The following is an 18,098-nucleotide window of genomic DNA, read 5'->3' as shown; positions in this document are numbered from 1 at the left end:
AAAAATACCAACTGTATAATGTGTGTTTTTTATCACTACTTTCTGCCATTTTATTGACCAAATTATTAATTAATTGTTCAAATGAATACTTGAAAAAGGAAATACATAAAGTTTCTAAATACCACGTGTTAAAAACAATACAAACTCCATTATAATAGCATCAAAAGTACAGAAGCTAAAAAAAAGAAAAAATTGAAATCTACAATTTCACAATTTTTGAAAATTTTAAAATCCACAGTTTTTTACAGTTACGTTATTGTTATTGTTCTTGCAGTATTGTATTTATTCTTTTTTTATACAGGGGAAACTTATGGTAAAGTAAAGCAACATTAGAGAAAAAAACACTAAAAGCAATAATAACGGCATAAATAATATATAAGCTTATAAGGTAGAGAAAACATTTAATAACACTAGTAATGTAATATAATATAATATAATATACATTATTATTGACATTATGTGTTGGTTTGTTTGTTCAGGGACATTTTCTGATCTATCACTGTGTGCAGATGGCTAAAGTGGGAAAAAGAGAAAAAAAAGATCCTATTTTGTGTGTGTAGGACTTTTTTCTTTATATTGCAGTTCAAAAAAGGTATGACATACCTTTTTTAATTTCAGTTTGTTAAAGCTACTAGTATTTAATGAAATCTTGAAGGACAATGTCACATAAAATATTAAAAAATAAGATTAAATTGAATAAATACATAACAAATACATTTCTACTACAAAAAACACAGAGAGACATGATACAACTATACAAAAACTTTTCTTTAGAATAAAACTATTTTCCCAGTCTCCTCTGTTAACTGATTATCTCACTTTAAACTCATTTGTAGTTGTCAAGCTAGAACATGTTTTAAAAGTGGCCCTTAAAATCTCCCATTAGATCCTGTAGGGTGTCTCACTTTGAAGCAGCTGAATTAATTTCAAAAGGTAAAGACAATGATTGGATTTGCAGAGTTACTCATGTTAACTTTAGTTTAAGTCTCTTTTTTTATTAGAAGTCAGCTTAAACTGCAGCAACATTTCTTCAAAACGAATAAATTTTCCATCCAAACTGTTAACAGCAGGATGAAGGGAAGGAGGAGGAGGAGGTAAAGCTCAGTGCTCAGCCTCTTTTATTACCTTCCTCCTCTCCTCTATTGATCAACACAAGCCTCTGATTTATAGCTTGCTGCTGCAAAGCCTGCTGGGTAATTACTAAGGCTGAAAAGAGACGGTAGAGTTAATGTGGGGGATGGGGGCTGGCGCTGGCGTAGACACAGACAGGTTTGCGCACACTGTCTTTAAAAATAGACGCACAAATTTACAGACTTGCTGTTCACACATACTAACACACACACTAGCTCACTACACACACACACACACACACTGCTAGAGTACAGAATCTCTGCAAAGCGTATCCACTAATGTTCAACATATATCATATCCTCCACATATCAATGTATGTAAATCAATAAAGTAATATAGCGGCCCGCCGAGACCGAATTACTCCAGACTGTAGAAGCCACATTTATTTTCAGTGTTGATATATTGCATCAGCGCAGCAGAGAGTAGATTGCTGTTTTGATAATCAGATTAAAGTCTTCAAGTGTTTGGATGTGTTCGGATCAGAGAGTTAAGTTTGGTGAATCTGCAGCGATCTGTCAGCCGGTGGAGCTGAGCTTGTGCCTGACTCATAAACAGCATGGCTGTGAATCCCATACACGAAGCGGTGCTTGCACAAGGCTGCATCATTGTGTGTTTGTAGCTGTTTGCTCTGTGAGAAAGTGTGTGTGTGTGTGTGTTTGTACGCGTGTGTGTCTGTTTTTTGCTTGTTTATCCTGGTGTGCTGTTGTGACCTTCCCTCTATGCAGTAACTCACCTGACGTCAGAGCAGCTCTGTTTTTTCGGGGCTTTTTTTCCTGCTGACTGACACTCTCCCTCTCTTGTGTCCTCCAGTGAACAGCCTGGCCCGGTCCAAGTACTGCTGACGCCCAATCAGGAGGAGGAAGAGGACCAGGCGACGCCCAACCAGGACGCTGCCCTGGGCCCGGACCCGCCCCCTCCTCCACCCTACAGGCCCGCTCCCCCTCGACCCCCGCTCACCCTCAGCATCCCTCACCCTTGCGCCCCTTCCAGTCAAGGGGGGGAGGAGGCGGGTGGATGCGTGGGGAGGAGAGGGGACGACGGCGAGGATGGAAGGGAGGGGACGGGGGTGAGGCTGTGTGAGTTGCTGCAGGCAGGGGGGGTGAGTGTCAGACCCCTGGGGAAGCACTTAGCCATCTCTCTGCCCTCGCTTCCTCTGCGTCTCTGGGATACACACACCACACACACCGCACACTCCACACACCTTGAACCCACGCACACACACCCTCCCCCTCCGCCCTCCTCTCCTCCTCCTTCTTCCCCTCTGGAAGCCTCCGGGCAAAGGAAACCTCTCACGCCTCTTTGGCAGCCCCCCCAGCCCCATTCCCCCGCCAGCGCCGCCCAGCATTGGCCAAGGCACGAAGCCGCCGCCGACAGCGGCACGCGTCATTGGTCCTCCTGGAGTTTGGACCGCCCCGACGCCGTGGTGACGCCGTACGACACACCGCCAGACCGATGTGTCCCAATCAGGCCGGCGACCAGCAGTCAGCACTACAGCTACAGTTGCCAGTCCTCTCCAGGGCACTACAGCTCCCAGCATGCCCCAGGGCAACACAGTGATCCCAGCTGTGACCGCGAAGAGGCTGAGCTGTCTGAGCTCGACTCCCTTTACCAGGCCAGTCTGCTGGCTGGGAGGACAGGTACAAACACACACAAACACACACACACACACACACACACACACACACACACACACACACACACGAACAACCTCAATAAAACTTCAGGATATATATTCAATGACATGCATGAACAATTTAGGTGTAAAATTAAAATATGAATCCCTAAAAGATCAAACTTTTATCAAGCATTACCTTGCACTTTCAACAATAGAGAATATCTTTTGATTCTGGAATACATTTTGAATTAAACAACCAATTTATAGATGTTGCCTTGAAACTTTATGATCTGCATTTTCTCCAATTTTGGTTTATTTTATGAGGTTAATGACAAAACTAACAAAACAAGAAACAGATAATAAAGATAATGGGAACAAATGTAAGTTACAGTCATATGGTACTGTCTAGTTAAGTTTTCTGTTGATTCTCAAAACAGAAATTAATGTTCGGTATATACGATTTTGAGTTTGATTCCTGCTAGAGACAAGACTATATATGTACAGACACACATATGTTGTATTTAAATGTTGTGTTTAAACTGAAAACAAGCTTAAATCTTTGACTGTTTCCCAGCTCCACAGTAAGATACAGAATCATTCTCAGCAGGTTTTTAGTATTTTGTGTGTCTGAACTGTAAAAGTGAGACTTAAGTTACACTTTAGTCATTATACTTTAAAACTGATTTTTTAATGGACTGATGGTGCAATGAGTTTCTTTGTTCAGTTAGGAAGTAGATTGGCAGCAGCAGAGTATTTCTGCAGACAGATTGCTGCAGCTGAATCTGGAAACTTTTCAATGAGGTTTTGCTGCATTAAAATATTGTTCTATGTCGGTAAAACTGCAACGATTAGTCGACTTATCGTTTAGACAATCAGCTGAAAATGCTGTTTTTTTCCCTGATTTTCATTGGGCTTTGGACTGACAACACAAGCTAAAGACATTATCTTGAACTTTTGTGACCGAACAATTAATCAGTTAATCAAACAAAATAATCAACACATAAATTATTGATAAAAATAATCCTTACATCCCTGTCCTTTAAGATGCCTTTTGGTTTGCTGTCACATTACTTTCCTAAATCACAGAATTTTTCTTTTTAAGTTCTCGCCAAAAATTCAAAGTTTCCATGGATGTATTCCAGTAAAATGTTTATAAATTGATGCAAAAAGACACAGAGACTTTCTGATTTGCTGAAATGGTGCAACCATAAAGCAGTTTATTTAATAAAGTGTGATATATTAGTTCTGTAAAGGCCTGGGACAGAATTCATGCTGAAACTGCATACATAAGAAAACAAAATGCTGTTCCTCCCAATGCAACAATGTTTGTGTTCTGACCTCCAGCTCTGCCTGTGTGTGTTTCAGGCTGCAGCCCATCAGAGAGGCTCATATCCAGGATGGGAGGACAGGCTCGCTCCAAGACCCCTAACGCAGACATGGAGAGGAGTGTGTACGGGGCGGACTGCACCAGCACCCCCACCTACCTCAACAAGGTAACATCTAGGTAGCGTTATATTTGAATAATTATAAGAAGGCAGATAACAAATGTGTTTTTCTCCATTGTAGCTGTCTTTCTCACAGACAGACCTGAGACAGAGCATTCCTACAATCTGCAATCTTGTTTAGGCTTTGTAGCTCATAGACACGCCTGTAATTACAACACACACACACACACACACACACACACACACACACACACACACACACACACACACACACACACACACACACACACAAACAACCTCAATAAAACTTCAGGATATATATTCAATGACATGCATGAACAATTTAGGTGTTGATAAAAGTTTGAACAGCTGTTGTCCTGTCCGTGTCATAGGTAACTGGCCAATAGGATTTGGTTTGCATGTAAGTCCAACTTCTGGAGAAGAATGAAAACGTGAATTATTACAGAATTTGGGGCTCATTCTGACATGGCTCCTGTGTGAGCTGTGGCAGTGTGAGTCCAGCACTGCATATCTTTACCTGTGACCAAATAAAAGGCCTGAGGCCAGCCTATTCCTCCGGTGTGTGTTCACCCTTGGGCTTCCAATCTACAAACCTGAGAAACCTTTACAGTAATCTTTCCATCAGAGTCCCCTAACACGCTCGCAGGTCATCAGTTTGATCCATTCTCCAGCTTCTGACTGACATTTTCTCCGTCTGCAGCCAGTGATGTTGCGGGATCTGCGTTTCGGGCTGGAGCCTGACCAGGACGGGGAGAACCTGAGACGAATCGGACGCAGCCTGAGCGGCACAGTGGTGACCTCGCGCCGCAGCCGCCTGACTGCAACCCGCAGCTTTGTGAGTGTGACTTCCTGTGCTCTGCTGCCCCCCTGTGGCCGTGCTGTTGAACTGCATCTGCCTGATGTCCCGTGGCCGTGGCACTTTATACACATTGCTTCTCCCTGTGCTCTTCTCCCCCCTGCTGTTTGTCTCCCTTCTGTCCCGCTTCTCGATCTCCAACCTGTCCTCCTCTCTCTGCTCCTCTTCCTTCTCTTTCCTCTTTCTCTCTCAAAGGTGAAGCAGGCTGATGTCAGTGCCTCTCCTTGCTTACTTCCTCTCTTCTGAGTCCCTGTTGCTATTCCACCACTATCATCACCTCCATCCTCCTCATCACCAACACCTTCTCATCACCACCTCCCTCCACCGCTTCACAGGTAAACACTGCGCTGAGCTCATACGCTGTTACTCTTGTAATCTTTAAAGGAAAATAACACTGAGAAGGGTGAATATACAGTCATGGAATACATTATTAGAACATTGTTTTCTTCAAGTTCTTGATCATTTTAATGCCTGGTACAACTAAAGGTGCATTTGTTTGGACAAATATAATGATAACAACAAAAATAGCTCATAAGAGTTTAATTTAAGAGCCGATATCTAGAAATTTTTTCAATGGTTTTCTTGATAATTATTTTGATCATTATGAACAAGAACTTGAAGAAAATAAGGGTGATCTAATCATTTTTTTCCATGACTGTATTTCCCCTGTTGGAGCTACTTTAAGTGCCAGATGAGCGTGATTCAGTGCAATTTCTAGAGGGGAAATCAGGTCAGAATAGCAAAGTCCTTTCTTGATATTTTGTTAATATTTTGGTTAACATTTTACTTTCTGGCAAACTCATCTGGCACAAAAGTAGGCTAAGCCCCTATTTGCACACAGCTATATCCTGGGGATGTGCAATAATTTGTAATAACTGTGGAGAGCCAAAAGTTATTTTCATCCCTTGGCAAAGCTGTCATGTGTCAAATGTAGTTAGAATTTCCAGCAGAAATCAACTATCTTCTATAAAAAATACATCCATCTATAATATTTTGCTGATTTAAGGACAGATATCATCATTTTAAGTTTCCAAAAAGCTTTACTCTGTGCCAGAATGACTGCAGACGTGCCTGGTTTGTTTGTGTCCTTTAAGGTTTCCCTCTTTAGAGGCTTTTTACAGTCTGGTAAGCAGCAGCAGCATCAGCTCAGGTTTTTACACTTCTTCAGCTTGAGAATGCAAAAATCACACCTCACTGTAGGAGCCGAGGCTGACACTAATGCTCATCGATCTGAAATATTTCTACAAGACGTTGTTATTCTCTCCAGTAGAAAAACTGTTGAATATTTATTATAAGTAAAAGTTCCATTAGTTTGCCCTGAACAACTGGCTTTATATCGCTGCATATATCAGTTGTCTGATATCTTTTCTTATCAACTTTTTTTCCTTCAGAATAGATATGAAACCGACTGAAAATCTTAGAAGTTGAACATGACATTTGTGGGGCAAGCTGCCAAGAAAAAATAATATTACAAATACCAATTATAAGAATTAAAAACAGCAAGAAGACACTGGCCCCTTAAAACCTGTCAAGTCTGTATTTGTCAGATGTTTTCGGATGTCTTGCCTTCATTCCATGCATGTAAACATATCCTGGGCCGTTCCATAAAGCTAGTTCACCAAAAAAGTCAGGCTTATTTCGGTCAGTCTGACTCTTTTTCAATAGATTTAGTTTCATAAAGCAAATTCAACATAGTTCAAGCTCAGCAGCTATTGAACTTTGCTGAATTTGCTTGATAAAATCAGATAAATTAAAATCTATAAGACTAACGTCACGCTCAGAAACCTGGATACGGTTATGATTATGTTAACAGGGAGATTAATAAATAAATGTTCCATGTAAAGGTCATATCCAGAAAATGATAATAATATTCATGTTAACGCTCTCAGTGTGGCTTCTAAAAATGGTTTCTGGTTACTTTATTATTATTAATAATATTAATTATAAATAATGTATTATTATTATTATTATTATTATAGTATTATTATTATTATTGTTATTTATTATTATTATTATTATTATTATTATTATTATTATTTTATTTTATTTTTTAAATCTTTTTTTTAAATTTACTTTTTTACAGTACATCAATTTGCCATATGACTAGAGTAGACTAGACTAGAGGAATATAAATAACAATGAATAAAAAACGTATAAAACAATATTACATATTTTACATTGGGTAAAAAAGGTTAAATTTTTTAAATGTGTCGCTCTTAAAGCCTAAATGTGTCTTTAAATTAAATTCACAAACTGTATGTGCAACAAAAACTTGCTGAAATGCTGATGGTAGAATATTTTTGCACAGAATATTTTTTCTGGATGGTTATTACTTTTTACTTCTTAAGTAAATTTTCTATATTATATAATATACACGGTCGCTCAAAAGTTGCAATAATTTTGCTTTCAGACACAATCCTCTGTGAATTGTGGTTTCATTTTCATTGTGACATGTTTGGAAGAGATTGATAAATAAAGTTTGGAGAAGATTTATACTTTATCTGTCAAGAATAAATCACATTGTGAGAATCATTTCATGGAAAGAGGTAAAAAAAAAATATATTCCAACTTTATGAGCTACCGTGTATATTTTGAGTTGCAGTCGTGTTCTGGAAGAGGTGTGCTGTCATATCACCTTACTAATTAACATAACTTTACATTAAATTAGAGGACAGAGGTGTCTGTAAAGGATGTACAAGATAGGGAAAATTAATTAATTCAGAAGAAATGGTGCAGCGTTGAAAAACAAACAGCATGTTGTGCTTGAAGAGTTTATATTCAAGTTATATTTTATGTTGTGAAAGTGTGTGGGACAAAATGTTCTACTTTGGGGTGATTTAAAGGACAAGTGTGCAGGATTTATTTATTTATGCTATGATTTATCTAGTGAGTAGGGATGGGCGTTTGGAAGAAACCTGCCAACTCGAACATCTATAACGTTAACAATCAATTAATTGTTTGGTTATTTATATTTATATTTATTTATATTAATTGAGAATTCGTTATGCACACATGGGTAAAATAAAAGATATTGGCTAGTACTATGCAAAAGCCTATTTTGATAACGGATGCTTTTATTTTGAAAGGACAAAAAGAGACTTGATCCTGTCGATCGTTAAACTCAAGTGCGATAATACTGTAAAGATAACGTCAAGGAATTCAATGTTTTATGTTTTAGCCCCCGAAGAGGCATGAGGTTAGTTTTCACAGTAATCTTCATATTTAAATGTGTTTTGTGTTTAAATAAGTTTTGGATAAAATTAAACCTAGTAATTCATGCTAGCAAGGTTTGTACACTACAATAAGATAGTTTTGCTCCAATTAATACTCTTGTATTTCTGCGTGTTTTATAATTGTTATTACAACTTTCAGTTTGCAAACTGTAGCTTTATCCAACATAATTCTCAGCCCATTGGCTTAATGACGTACGGCTGCAGAACTGAATGTTTTTAGTTTAGCGAGTACTGATATCAGTCAGTTTGTGTTTTGACCTTCTGCACATCAGAAACTCTGGCTAGAAAATAGCAAATTCGGTGCTCTTTAAATGTCAAATTTTAAAAACACATCTCTGAAAATTTGTGTCTAGATCAAACTGACCTCTATGTGAATGAGCAGTTCACCTCTTCCATCTATTTTCACAGTTTAACGCTTTAACTTCTGTCAGAGCGGCTTGACGTTGACGCGACGCTGATCTGACCTGTTTGTCGTCTGTCTCAGGAGCTGTCGGGCGGTTCAGGGAGCTTCTGGCTGTGTCTGACGGGAGTCAAGCTGTCCTCTGACCAGAGTCCTGCTCTGCTTCACTAATGTCTCACAGCGTCCACCGCGTCCATGTGGGGCAGAAGTGCCGGGAGGTCCTCGCCTTGACGGACCTGGAATTGGCTCAGGAGGATCAAACTCAACTCCTCTCCTGTTCCTCCTCCTTCTCCCTCAAACAACAACATGCACACGCAAACACATGCACGCACACATGCACATCTGCACTGACGTAGAGCCTCCCTCAGCGCCTGCAGCACCCCGCTTAGCCTCTCCTCGCCTCCCCTCCCTCCCTCCCTCCCTCCCTCCCTCTTTTGACCTACTATTCTGTCTATGCAGTCACTCTGACCCCCAACTACAACCTCAACCTTCCCCCCTACTTCCCGGGACTGTTGTTTCTCGTCTCCCCCCTGGGTTTTTTCGGAGGGTTTTTCCTGTGCAGTCAGCCTGGCGAGCATGCCGCTTTCAGTGGTGTGGTTGGCTTGGTCGCTCACTGGCCGGGACTGACTGGGACCTGAGCTCATCCTGCAGGACCCTCAGCTCAGGGGGAGACTCTTAACCAAGTAGCCACGCCTCTTCCTCTTTCTTCACGGGCATTTCCTGTTGGACGCACACATAGCCGAACTGGGTCTGTTTCAGATGGACAGCCATATTTTTTCTCTCTTTCTTTTTTTGTTTTGTTTTTTTTTCTTCCTGTGTGCGCGCACAGTAAACCCGCCCGAGACCGAACTCACTAATAACTAAAAGTCATGTACAGAAAAACTCATGTATGAAACCTGTATGTTAATTAATAAGACCTTATGGAATGTTGATAATGATAATTAACGAATATTGATAAACTTAAAGTGGTACTTCCTCATGTCTGCATTTCAAATAGGAGTGGAGTGCACTTCACAAGTGTCTAGCTGGAGTTTCCGCCCCCAAACCGCTCGCCGACCTAATGACAGCTCTCCCGTTTCTACCGGGAGATTAAACAAGAAAAGCGCTTCCTTTTTCTCTGCTTCTTTCCTTGTTCCTTTCTTTCTTTCAATCTTTCTTCCTTTCCTTCTTTCTTGCTGTCTTTTGTTCGCGCTTGCTTTCTTTTCTTCCAAACAGTAGCACCAGAAATAGGCCAACAGAGGAAGAAAGTGGAGACGGAAAGCGATGTGTATGTAGGTTAGGAAACCCTTCTCGTAGGCTTTATCAGTCGAAAAAAAGGGATTGACTCAAGTGCGCTTTACAAGGTTACACGGCAGAAGTGCACTTTCGGAAGGCTATTTGAATGAGAATTAGTTTTACTTAAAGGCCTCAGGTGAACTTCAGTGGCAAGAAATCACACTTTCTTTATAATTTCTCCCTCCCACTGAAACTGGTTTTGAGACCTCAGATAGATGTGAATAGAAAATGCTCATCTTCAGCCTGAGACAGTGACATGTCTAATATGAATATGCTTTATATGATATATATGTATTAGAGGTATATTTTCAGCCAGTGAGCTATCTTCTTCAGAGATGTCAACCATTCCTCAGTTGTATGAACAGTTATTATACAGTAATGAACAGTTAATTCACCCCCTTTACTGAGGAGACATGTGTAGAGTACATTTATTATATGCTTTATTCTATTAAATATTATATAAAAATAACAAAGTCCTTATACAACAACTGGCCATTGTAAAGTTCTTCAAGAATTTACTGATTGATCGTTGTAACTAAACCAAAGGTTGGCACTTAACTCAGAGAGCGTATTTAATATTGCTGTTTTTATTTTCATTTAGATTCTGTTGTTGTTTTTTTGTTCATTTCGTTTGTTTTTCTTTCTTTGGGTTCTGGATGTGGGAGAATGTAGCCAATTGTAGCGCATGAGTCCGCTATGCAAATCAACCTTCCCTCATGATCCTGTATCAGAGACAGTCAGGAGGCAGACACACCCACCCACGGGCGCTCTCATGGACTCTGGCAGAGACACGGAGAGGTGGAGGAGACCTCACGTTTAATGCTGCTGGTGAACTTTGTTGTTCTGCATCTAACTTAAACTATGTTTCAACCAATGGAATGCAAAAAGAGAGCAACAAGAAAGGGAGAGAGCAAAAAGGAGAGCGAATGAATGTAAACTCAAAGGATGAAAGTGTGTGAATGATGCGATGGCCAGAGACAGGAGAGGTTCGGAGACTGAAGAGTGAACCGCTGCAGATGGTTTATTGTATGTGGGTGTGTGTAGACTGTGTGTGTCAGTTCTGGGGTGGTGTTGCTCGGGGAAAGAGGGAACCTGTATTTTTGCAATAAAGTTATTACCAATGCACTCCCACAGGGGGCGTAACCACCGTACAACGTCTGTGCCATTATTTGTTTGTGGAAAGATTAGGTAAAAGTAAAATGATGTTGACTTATTTCAGCGAAACATGAATTTATGCCACAAATCTAGGATTTTATACATGCAAAAAACATCTACAAGACTTCTCTAAATATCAAAATATTTAATAGTCACAGTAGCATTTTGAGTCTTTAAATGCATTCTATTGGCCAGCCTTTTCTAGTTTTAATAGTCATAAATCTGCAACAATAGTGTTTTGGTCTCAAATTAATTTGTTACATATATTTGGTGATGAATTTTACCATTTTTTCTTACTCGATTATTCATAAAAAAGGGCAAAAATCCCTTCAAAATACCACATTTAGACAGCAAGACCTTGAGGAACACCATAGAAAAAAACATGCTGTGATTTGGTCAATCAATCTGGATCAACATATTGATTAAATAATCCACAATCCAATATCATCCATGCAGATTGAAATTACTAATACATATCATCTTCTCTAAATGTCAAAATATTCAATAGTCACAGTAGTATTTTGAGTCATAAAATGCATTCTATTGGCCGACCTTTTCACACCAAAAAGCTCCTACCTATATATTTAAACATGGTGTCAGCTCTATACTGTACTTGGAGAAGAAAAATGTCCCAAATGTCACAGCAATCATTCCTGTTGTGACAATGAAATCAGCTACTATAGTGTCAGTGAAAGTTCACTGGCTGGCTCTAGGGGCCTTGTGTCAGAACTAGAAACAATATCAGATACATATCTTTGCAAAATGCACACTTTAACTCAATATATCCAGACTTCTGGTCTTCATTGGTTAATTAATGCCTAGCCCCCCAATTTATTTGATGCCAAACAGGGTTATGTGTAGCCTCTTTGCAGACGACTGATGTTTGCATGTTCAAAGATGGAATTCTGATTACATTATTTACTTTTATGTCACCAGAAATGTTAATATGCTTTGAAATTGGAGGGTGCAAACATATAACATTATCTTTTAAGATTCCTAGGTCACCACAGCACTTTGTCAAATACTTTGCAATGTAATTTAAGTTTGAATATTTACAATATTGGTGTTGTTTTGTACATGCAAACACTGCCAATTCCTGCATCCCTAGCTTCTTAATTTGGGGATTTAGGGAGATGTAAACAGGAAGTAGAATGTTGCCATGAGGGCAATTTCTCATTTAGCTGTGGGCTACAACTTCAGCCTTTTTTTTGGTTTAGCCTAATTTGGTTATATTTTGGCAAGTTGGCACCATCAAAAGTATGCCGAATTCTCTATTCATGGTTACTGTTAGTAATACACCCATTAATGTACGGACAATTGTCACTATATTACTTTGATACTGAGCTTAACTTAAAAACGCGATGATTTTCGGCGAAATCTGCCGTTACAAGGAGCGTCTTTTTTTCTACTACTTGTAAGCGGATAACTGGACTTTATTTGCAATGGACACGAGAGTTTAGGGTAAGTGTAAGTCATCACTCACTGAATCTAACAATGTGTGTTTCATATCTGTGTGTTCAGATTTGACTTAGTTATGACGGTATTTGTGGCCCATGCACTCACCTCAAGTAAAAATCACTGTAGATAAAACAAAAATGCTGGAAAATACGTTCGAAATTATCCAGAAATGCTATAAATGCTATTATATTTTATTCTTCCTCCTCAGTACATTTCTGAGGGGATTATTGTACTTTACACCACTTCATTTATTTAGTAATTAGGGACCGAGCACTAACGGTGCGAGGACCCTATTGAAATTGAAGGAATTATTATTATTTTTAGTCCAAATGAATCGCCTTTTTGGGGCCTTTAACATATCCCAAAACTCACCATTTTTGGAATATAACTTGATCTCCCGTGAAATTTACGTATTCTAGTATTTGCGAGAATGGGCGTGGCAAAATGACTCACTAGCGCCCCCTAAATTTCATATCCTCACACTGGTTTGTCGTAGACACACGAAATTTGGTACATACGTGTATCATGGCAAGACGCACCAAAAAGTCAGTGGAAGCCATATCCTAAAACGTACAGGAAGTCGGCCATCTTGGATCGAATATGGAATTTTCCCCATTTCCACGCCGCATACTTTAACGAACTCCTCCTACAGATTTAACCCCATTGACTTCAAACTTGGTCAGCAGCATCACAAGGCCTTTGGGATCAAAAGTTGTATAAATCTTTACCGCCTGTCACACTATGTCGGCGTGGCATGGCGGCAAAATATGGCGTCTCGCCATAAAACACGAGATTGTTATAACTTTCCCATTCTTTGTCCCATCTGCTCCAAACTTCTCATGCTTCATCAGAGTCCAGCCCTTAACACTTCTAAAGAACAATATTTCAAAAAGCCCCGCCCCTTATGCTTTATCCATGCCCCTTTTCATAAAATGACCACGTTGCATACTTTACATAACTCCTCCGACAGATTTCACCCCATTGACTTCAAACTTGGTCAGTACAATCACAAGGGCTTTGGGATCAAACGTTGTATAAATCTTTACCGCCTGTCACACTACGTGGGCGTGGCATGGCGGCAAAATATGGCGTCTCGCAATCTAACACCAGACTGCATAACTTGACCATACATTGTCCAATCCGTCCCAAATTTCACACACGTGATAAGGGTCCAGCCATAAACACATCCACATGTCAATATTGACACACAGTCATAGCGCCCCCTGCAGGCAACAGCAAGTAACATGTTTTTCACGTAGCCCCAGCAGTAGGTTTCACATAGACACACGAAATTTGGTACACACGTGCTTCATGTGGAGACGCACCAAAAAGCCTCTTGGACCCATACCCTCAAACGTACAGGAAGTCGGCCATCTTGGATTGAATATCGCACTTGTCAACGTTTTTGGCCATTTCCAGGTCGCATACTTTAACGAACTCCTCCTACAGATTTCATTCAATTCTCTTCAAACTTGGTCAGTACCATCACAAGGACTTTGGGATCAAAAGTTGTATAAATCTTTACTGAGGGTCACACTATGTGGGCGTGGCATGGCGGCAAAATATGGCGTCTCGCCATAAAACACGAAATTTTTATAACTTGACCATACATTGTCCATTCTGTCCCAAATTTCACACACGTGATTAGGGTCCAGCCCGGAACACACCCACGTGTCAATATTGACACACAGTCATAGCGCCCCCTGCTGGCTACAGGAAGTCACATGTTATGCACCAACCCCGAGCACAGTGGTAGGAGACATGCAATTTGGTACACATAGGGACTGAGCCAACAGCGCCGCGTCCGACGTGCCCTCCCCCGACGGCACCTCCCCCGACGGCTTCACTCTGCGAGGGCCCGTTCAGTACTGCGCGCAGTCCTAGTTAGGGACCGAGCACTAACGGTGCGAGGACCCTATTGAAATTGGTCCGTCTATTATTATTTTTTTTCTTCCTAAAAGTAAATCGCCTTTTTGGGGGCTTTATCATATTCAAAAACTCACCATTTTTGGAATATACATAAATCTCCACTGAAATTTACATATTCTAGTGGTCCCGGGAATGGGCGTGGCAAAATGACTCAACAGCGCCCCCTTGAAAGTCAAGAAAATTCAGCCCCTCGCACAGGAATGTCGTAAAGACACGAAATTTGGTACATACGTGTATCATGGCAAGACGCACCAAAAAGTCTCAAGAACCCATACCCTAAAATGTACAGGAAGTCGGCCATCTTGGATCGAAAATGGCGTTTCCTGCTGTTTTGGCCCATTTCCATGCCGCATACTTTAACGAACTCCTCCTACAGATTTCATCCAATTCTCTTCAAACTTGGTCAGTAGCATCACAAGGCCTTTGGGATCAAAAGTTGTATAAATCTTTACCGACGGTCACACTGTGTGGGCGTGGCATGGCGGCAAAATATGGCATCTCGCCATAAAACACGAGATCGTTATAACTTCCACATACTTTGTCTGATCTAGTCCAAACTTCTCATGCTTCATCAGAGTCCAGCCCTTAACACTTCTACATAACAATATTTCATAAAGCCCCGCCCCTTATGCTTTATCCACGCCCCCTTTCATTACATGACCACCTTGCATACTTTACATAACTCCTCCAACAGATTTCACACCAGGGACTTCAAACTTGGTAAGTACCATCACAAGGGCTTCAGGTTCAAAAGTTGTATAAATCTTAACCGCCTGTCACACTATGTGGGCGTGGCATGGCGGCAAAATATGGCGTTTCGCCATAACCCACGAGCCTGTATAACTTGACCATACATTGTCCAATCTGTCCCAAATTTCACACACGTGATTAGGGTCCAGCCCGGAACACACCCACATTTCAATATTGACACACAGTCATAGCGCCCCCCGCTGGCAACAGGAAGTAACAACTTTTATGCCTAGCCCCAGCAGTAGGTTTCACGTAGAGACACGAAATTTGGTACACACGTGCTTCATGTGGAGACGCACCAAAAAGCCTCTTGGACACATGCCTCAAACCCAACAGGAAATCCGCCATCTTGGATTGCCTATCGCACTTGTCATCATTTTTAGCCATTTCCAGGTCGCATACTTTAATGAACTCCTCCTACAGATTTTATCCAATTGACTTCAAACTTGGTCAGTACCATCACAAGGCCTTTGGGATCAAAAGTTGTATAAATCTTTACCGACGGTCACACTGTGTGGGCGTGGCATGGCGGCAAAATATGGCGTCTCGCCATAACACACGAGACTGTGTAACTTGACCATACATTGTCCAATCTGTCCCAAATTTCACACACGTGATTAGGGTCCAGCCCTGAACAAACCCACGTGTCAATATTGACACACAGTCATAGCGCCCCCTGCTGGCTACAGCAAGTATTATGTTTTACACCTACCCCGAGCACAGTGGTTGGTCGGATTAACACCAAACTTAGTATACTTATTGTCAATGCCCTCCTGAGGATAACCCTTGAAGATATTATTGATTGGCCCCTAGGTGGCGCTCTGGCGGCAGTTTAATTTAATGAATGCCACTGTGCCCAGACCATAAGTCTTAAGGCAATGAAATTCATAGGGGTGGTATAGACTGGCCCCTGTAACGCACACACCCCGACGGCAGCATGCCCCGACACGCGTGTACTGCGAGGGCCCGTTCAGTACTGCGCGCAGTCCTAGTTAATATATGTATCTTAAATGTCCCTCACCTTTACCAGCTGCAGAGTCTGCAGTTTGAGCCTCCACCACTAGATGTCAGCAGTGATACACTGACCTCCAACATGCATTTACACATTCAATCACTCCCACTCACTCATACAAGTATTGACACACTGTCATCACAGACACATAAACCTACACATTCCTTTTTCACTTGCACAAACAGCCTTTTGTTGTCAGCTTCGCCCGCCTTTTAACTGAAGGTGACAAAAGTTCTTGCTCAGGAAACAGAAAGCAGAAAACTCAGGAATCCCTGCAGAGCAGAGCAGAGAAGAGGTGACGAATCAATAGCCATTAGGCCTACCTTTCACATACACCTCTCTCTGGTGATGGGAGAGTACATTTAATGGTTCTTTTATACAGTGTGTGTTGATGTTTGCCGTGCTATTCTTTAGAGATCCAGTGACCTGAATTCAGAGAATCTGTAGGTGGATGTTGTTCAGTCGGCTCGATTGGTCCACTCTCTTCACTTCTTTAAGGGCTTGAATGTTTGTGGGCTAATTTACTTTCATGTTGTGTCTTTGCCTGAAAACAAACTTTAGTTTAGATTGTTGGAATTAAATAATACTATAGGGTGCACAGTTGTAGTCTTGTTGTTATTGCGTGTGGGTGTAGAAGGCAAGGCTTTCCTCTGAGACACACAGATCGCCATTTTTGTCTTGTTAAGCGGGGGATATTTAGGGGGAGATAGTAGGTCAACAGTAGATGCCACGAAGAAGTGGTGAACATCATCTAAAAACTTGAACTTGAAGATTAATTTGAGATATGGCTCAGCGCTGTGTCTAGTTTTCCTAGTCTTAAATCTGCAACAACAGTGTTTTGGTTTGGCGCCTATTCAAAATTTGTATGTAAAACATTTTTATGGAAGCATATGAAGTCAATTCCTAAGCTCAGTTGTGTCTTAAGCTACTGCAGGATATCATTTGTTGCATATATTTGGTGATGAATTTAACCATATTTTCTTACTCAATAAAAATTGTCAAAAATCCCATCAAAATACCGCATTTAGACAGCAAGACCTTGAGGAAAACCATAGAAAACATGCTCTCATTTGGTTTGAAAAATGTTTTGGAGATTTCCCTAAGAATTGCATGTAAACTGCTGAGAAACTCACCACCTTAAATTATAGCCATACATCTTCTTAATGCTCTAGGTCTCTAGTTTATTGTTTCAAAGTTTCATGAGGCTGTGCAGCTCACAATTGCTCATTATACACAGTTATATCCAATTTATCCAATTCCAACATTTCAACAAAAAAGGCAAAGTAAGAGTTAGTATGTTATGATCAATCTGGAACAACATATTGATTAAATAATCCATGATCCAATATCATCCATGCAAAAGGTAAACATTGATACATATCATCTTTAAGATGTGCCTTTATTTTGAAATTTAATTGCCACATCTCTGTCACAATTTCAAGGCCAGGCAGATAACCAGATATTTACTGGAATAAATCAGCAGTATGAAAATATTTTTGGATTCAGGAGAAAAGAGCTCAGTAAAAAATTGTTATTTGTTAGTTGATGTAAATGATTATTTTAACTAGGCATGTGATATCTCTCACATTGATCACAGGCCACTGAATTTAATATAAAAATACCCCTATTATGAAGGCGACTCCAATTAAAGACAAATGAGTTGGGATGATTTTTTTATTTAATGACTGAAGTTGCTAAGAGATGTGGACAAATATTTAGATATACTACAACAAAAACAAATTCAAAAGAATAGTTGAAGAGCAACGACGTGGAAATGGCCAGCCTAATGTGATACTCCAAGAAACATGTTCCCTGCAG

General features: G+C 40.4%; 1 protein-coding gene across 1 annotated transcript in view; it reads left to right on the top strand.

The window, feature by feature from the left end:
• The window catches only part of usp54b (ubiquitin specific peptidase 54b), a 75,748-nt gene extending 65,129 nt beyond the window's left edge, over positions 1–10,619 (top strand). The window contains exons 17-20 of the mRNA XM_059324515.1: positions 1,942–2,768; positions 4,112–4,239; positions 4,913–5,047; positions 8,786–10,619. Of these exons, the coding sequence (XP_059180498.1) occupies positions 1,942–2,768; positions 4,112–4,239; positions 4,913–5,047; positions 8,786–8,872 (1,177 nt within the window). The 3' untranslated portion in view covers positions 8,873–10,619. The remainder of the gene's footprint in view (positions 1–1,941; positions 2,769–4,111; positions 4,240–4,912; positions 5,048–8,785) is intronic.
• The last annotated feature ends 7,479 nt before the right edge of the window (positions 10,620–18,098 follow it).

This window comes from Centropristis striata, chromosome 21 (genome assembly GCF_030273125.1).
Source record: "Centropristis striata isolate RG_2023a ecotype Rhode Island chromosome 21, C.striata_1.0, whole genome shotgun sequence".
NCBI lineage: Eukaryota > Metazoa > Chordata > Actinopteri > Perciformes > Serranidae > Centropristis > Centropristis striata.
This window is presented reverse-complemented; position numbering and strand designations above follow the sequence as displayed.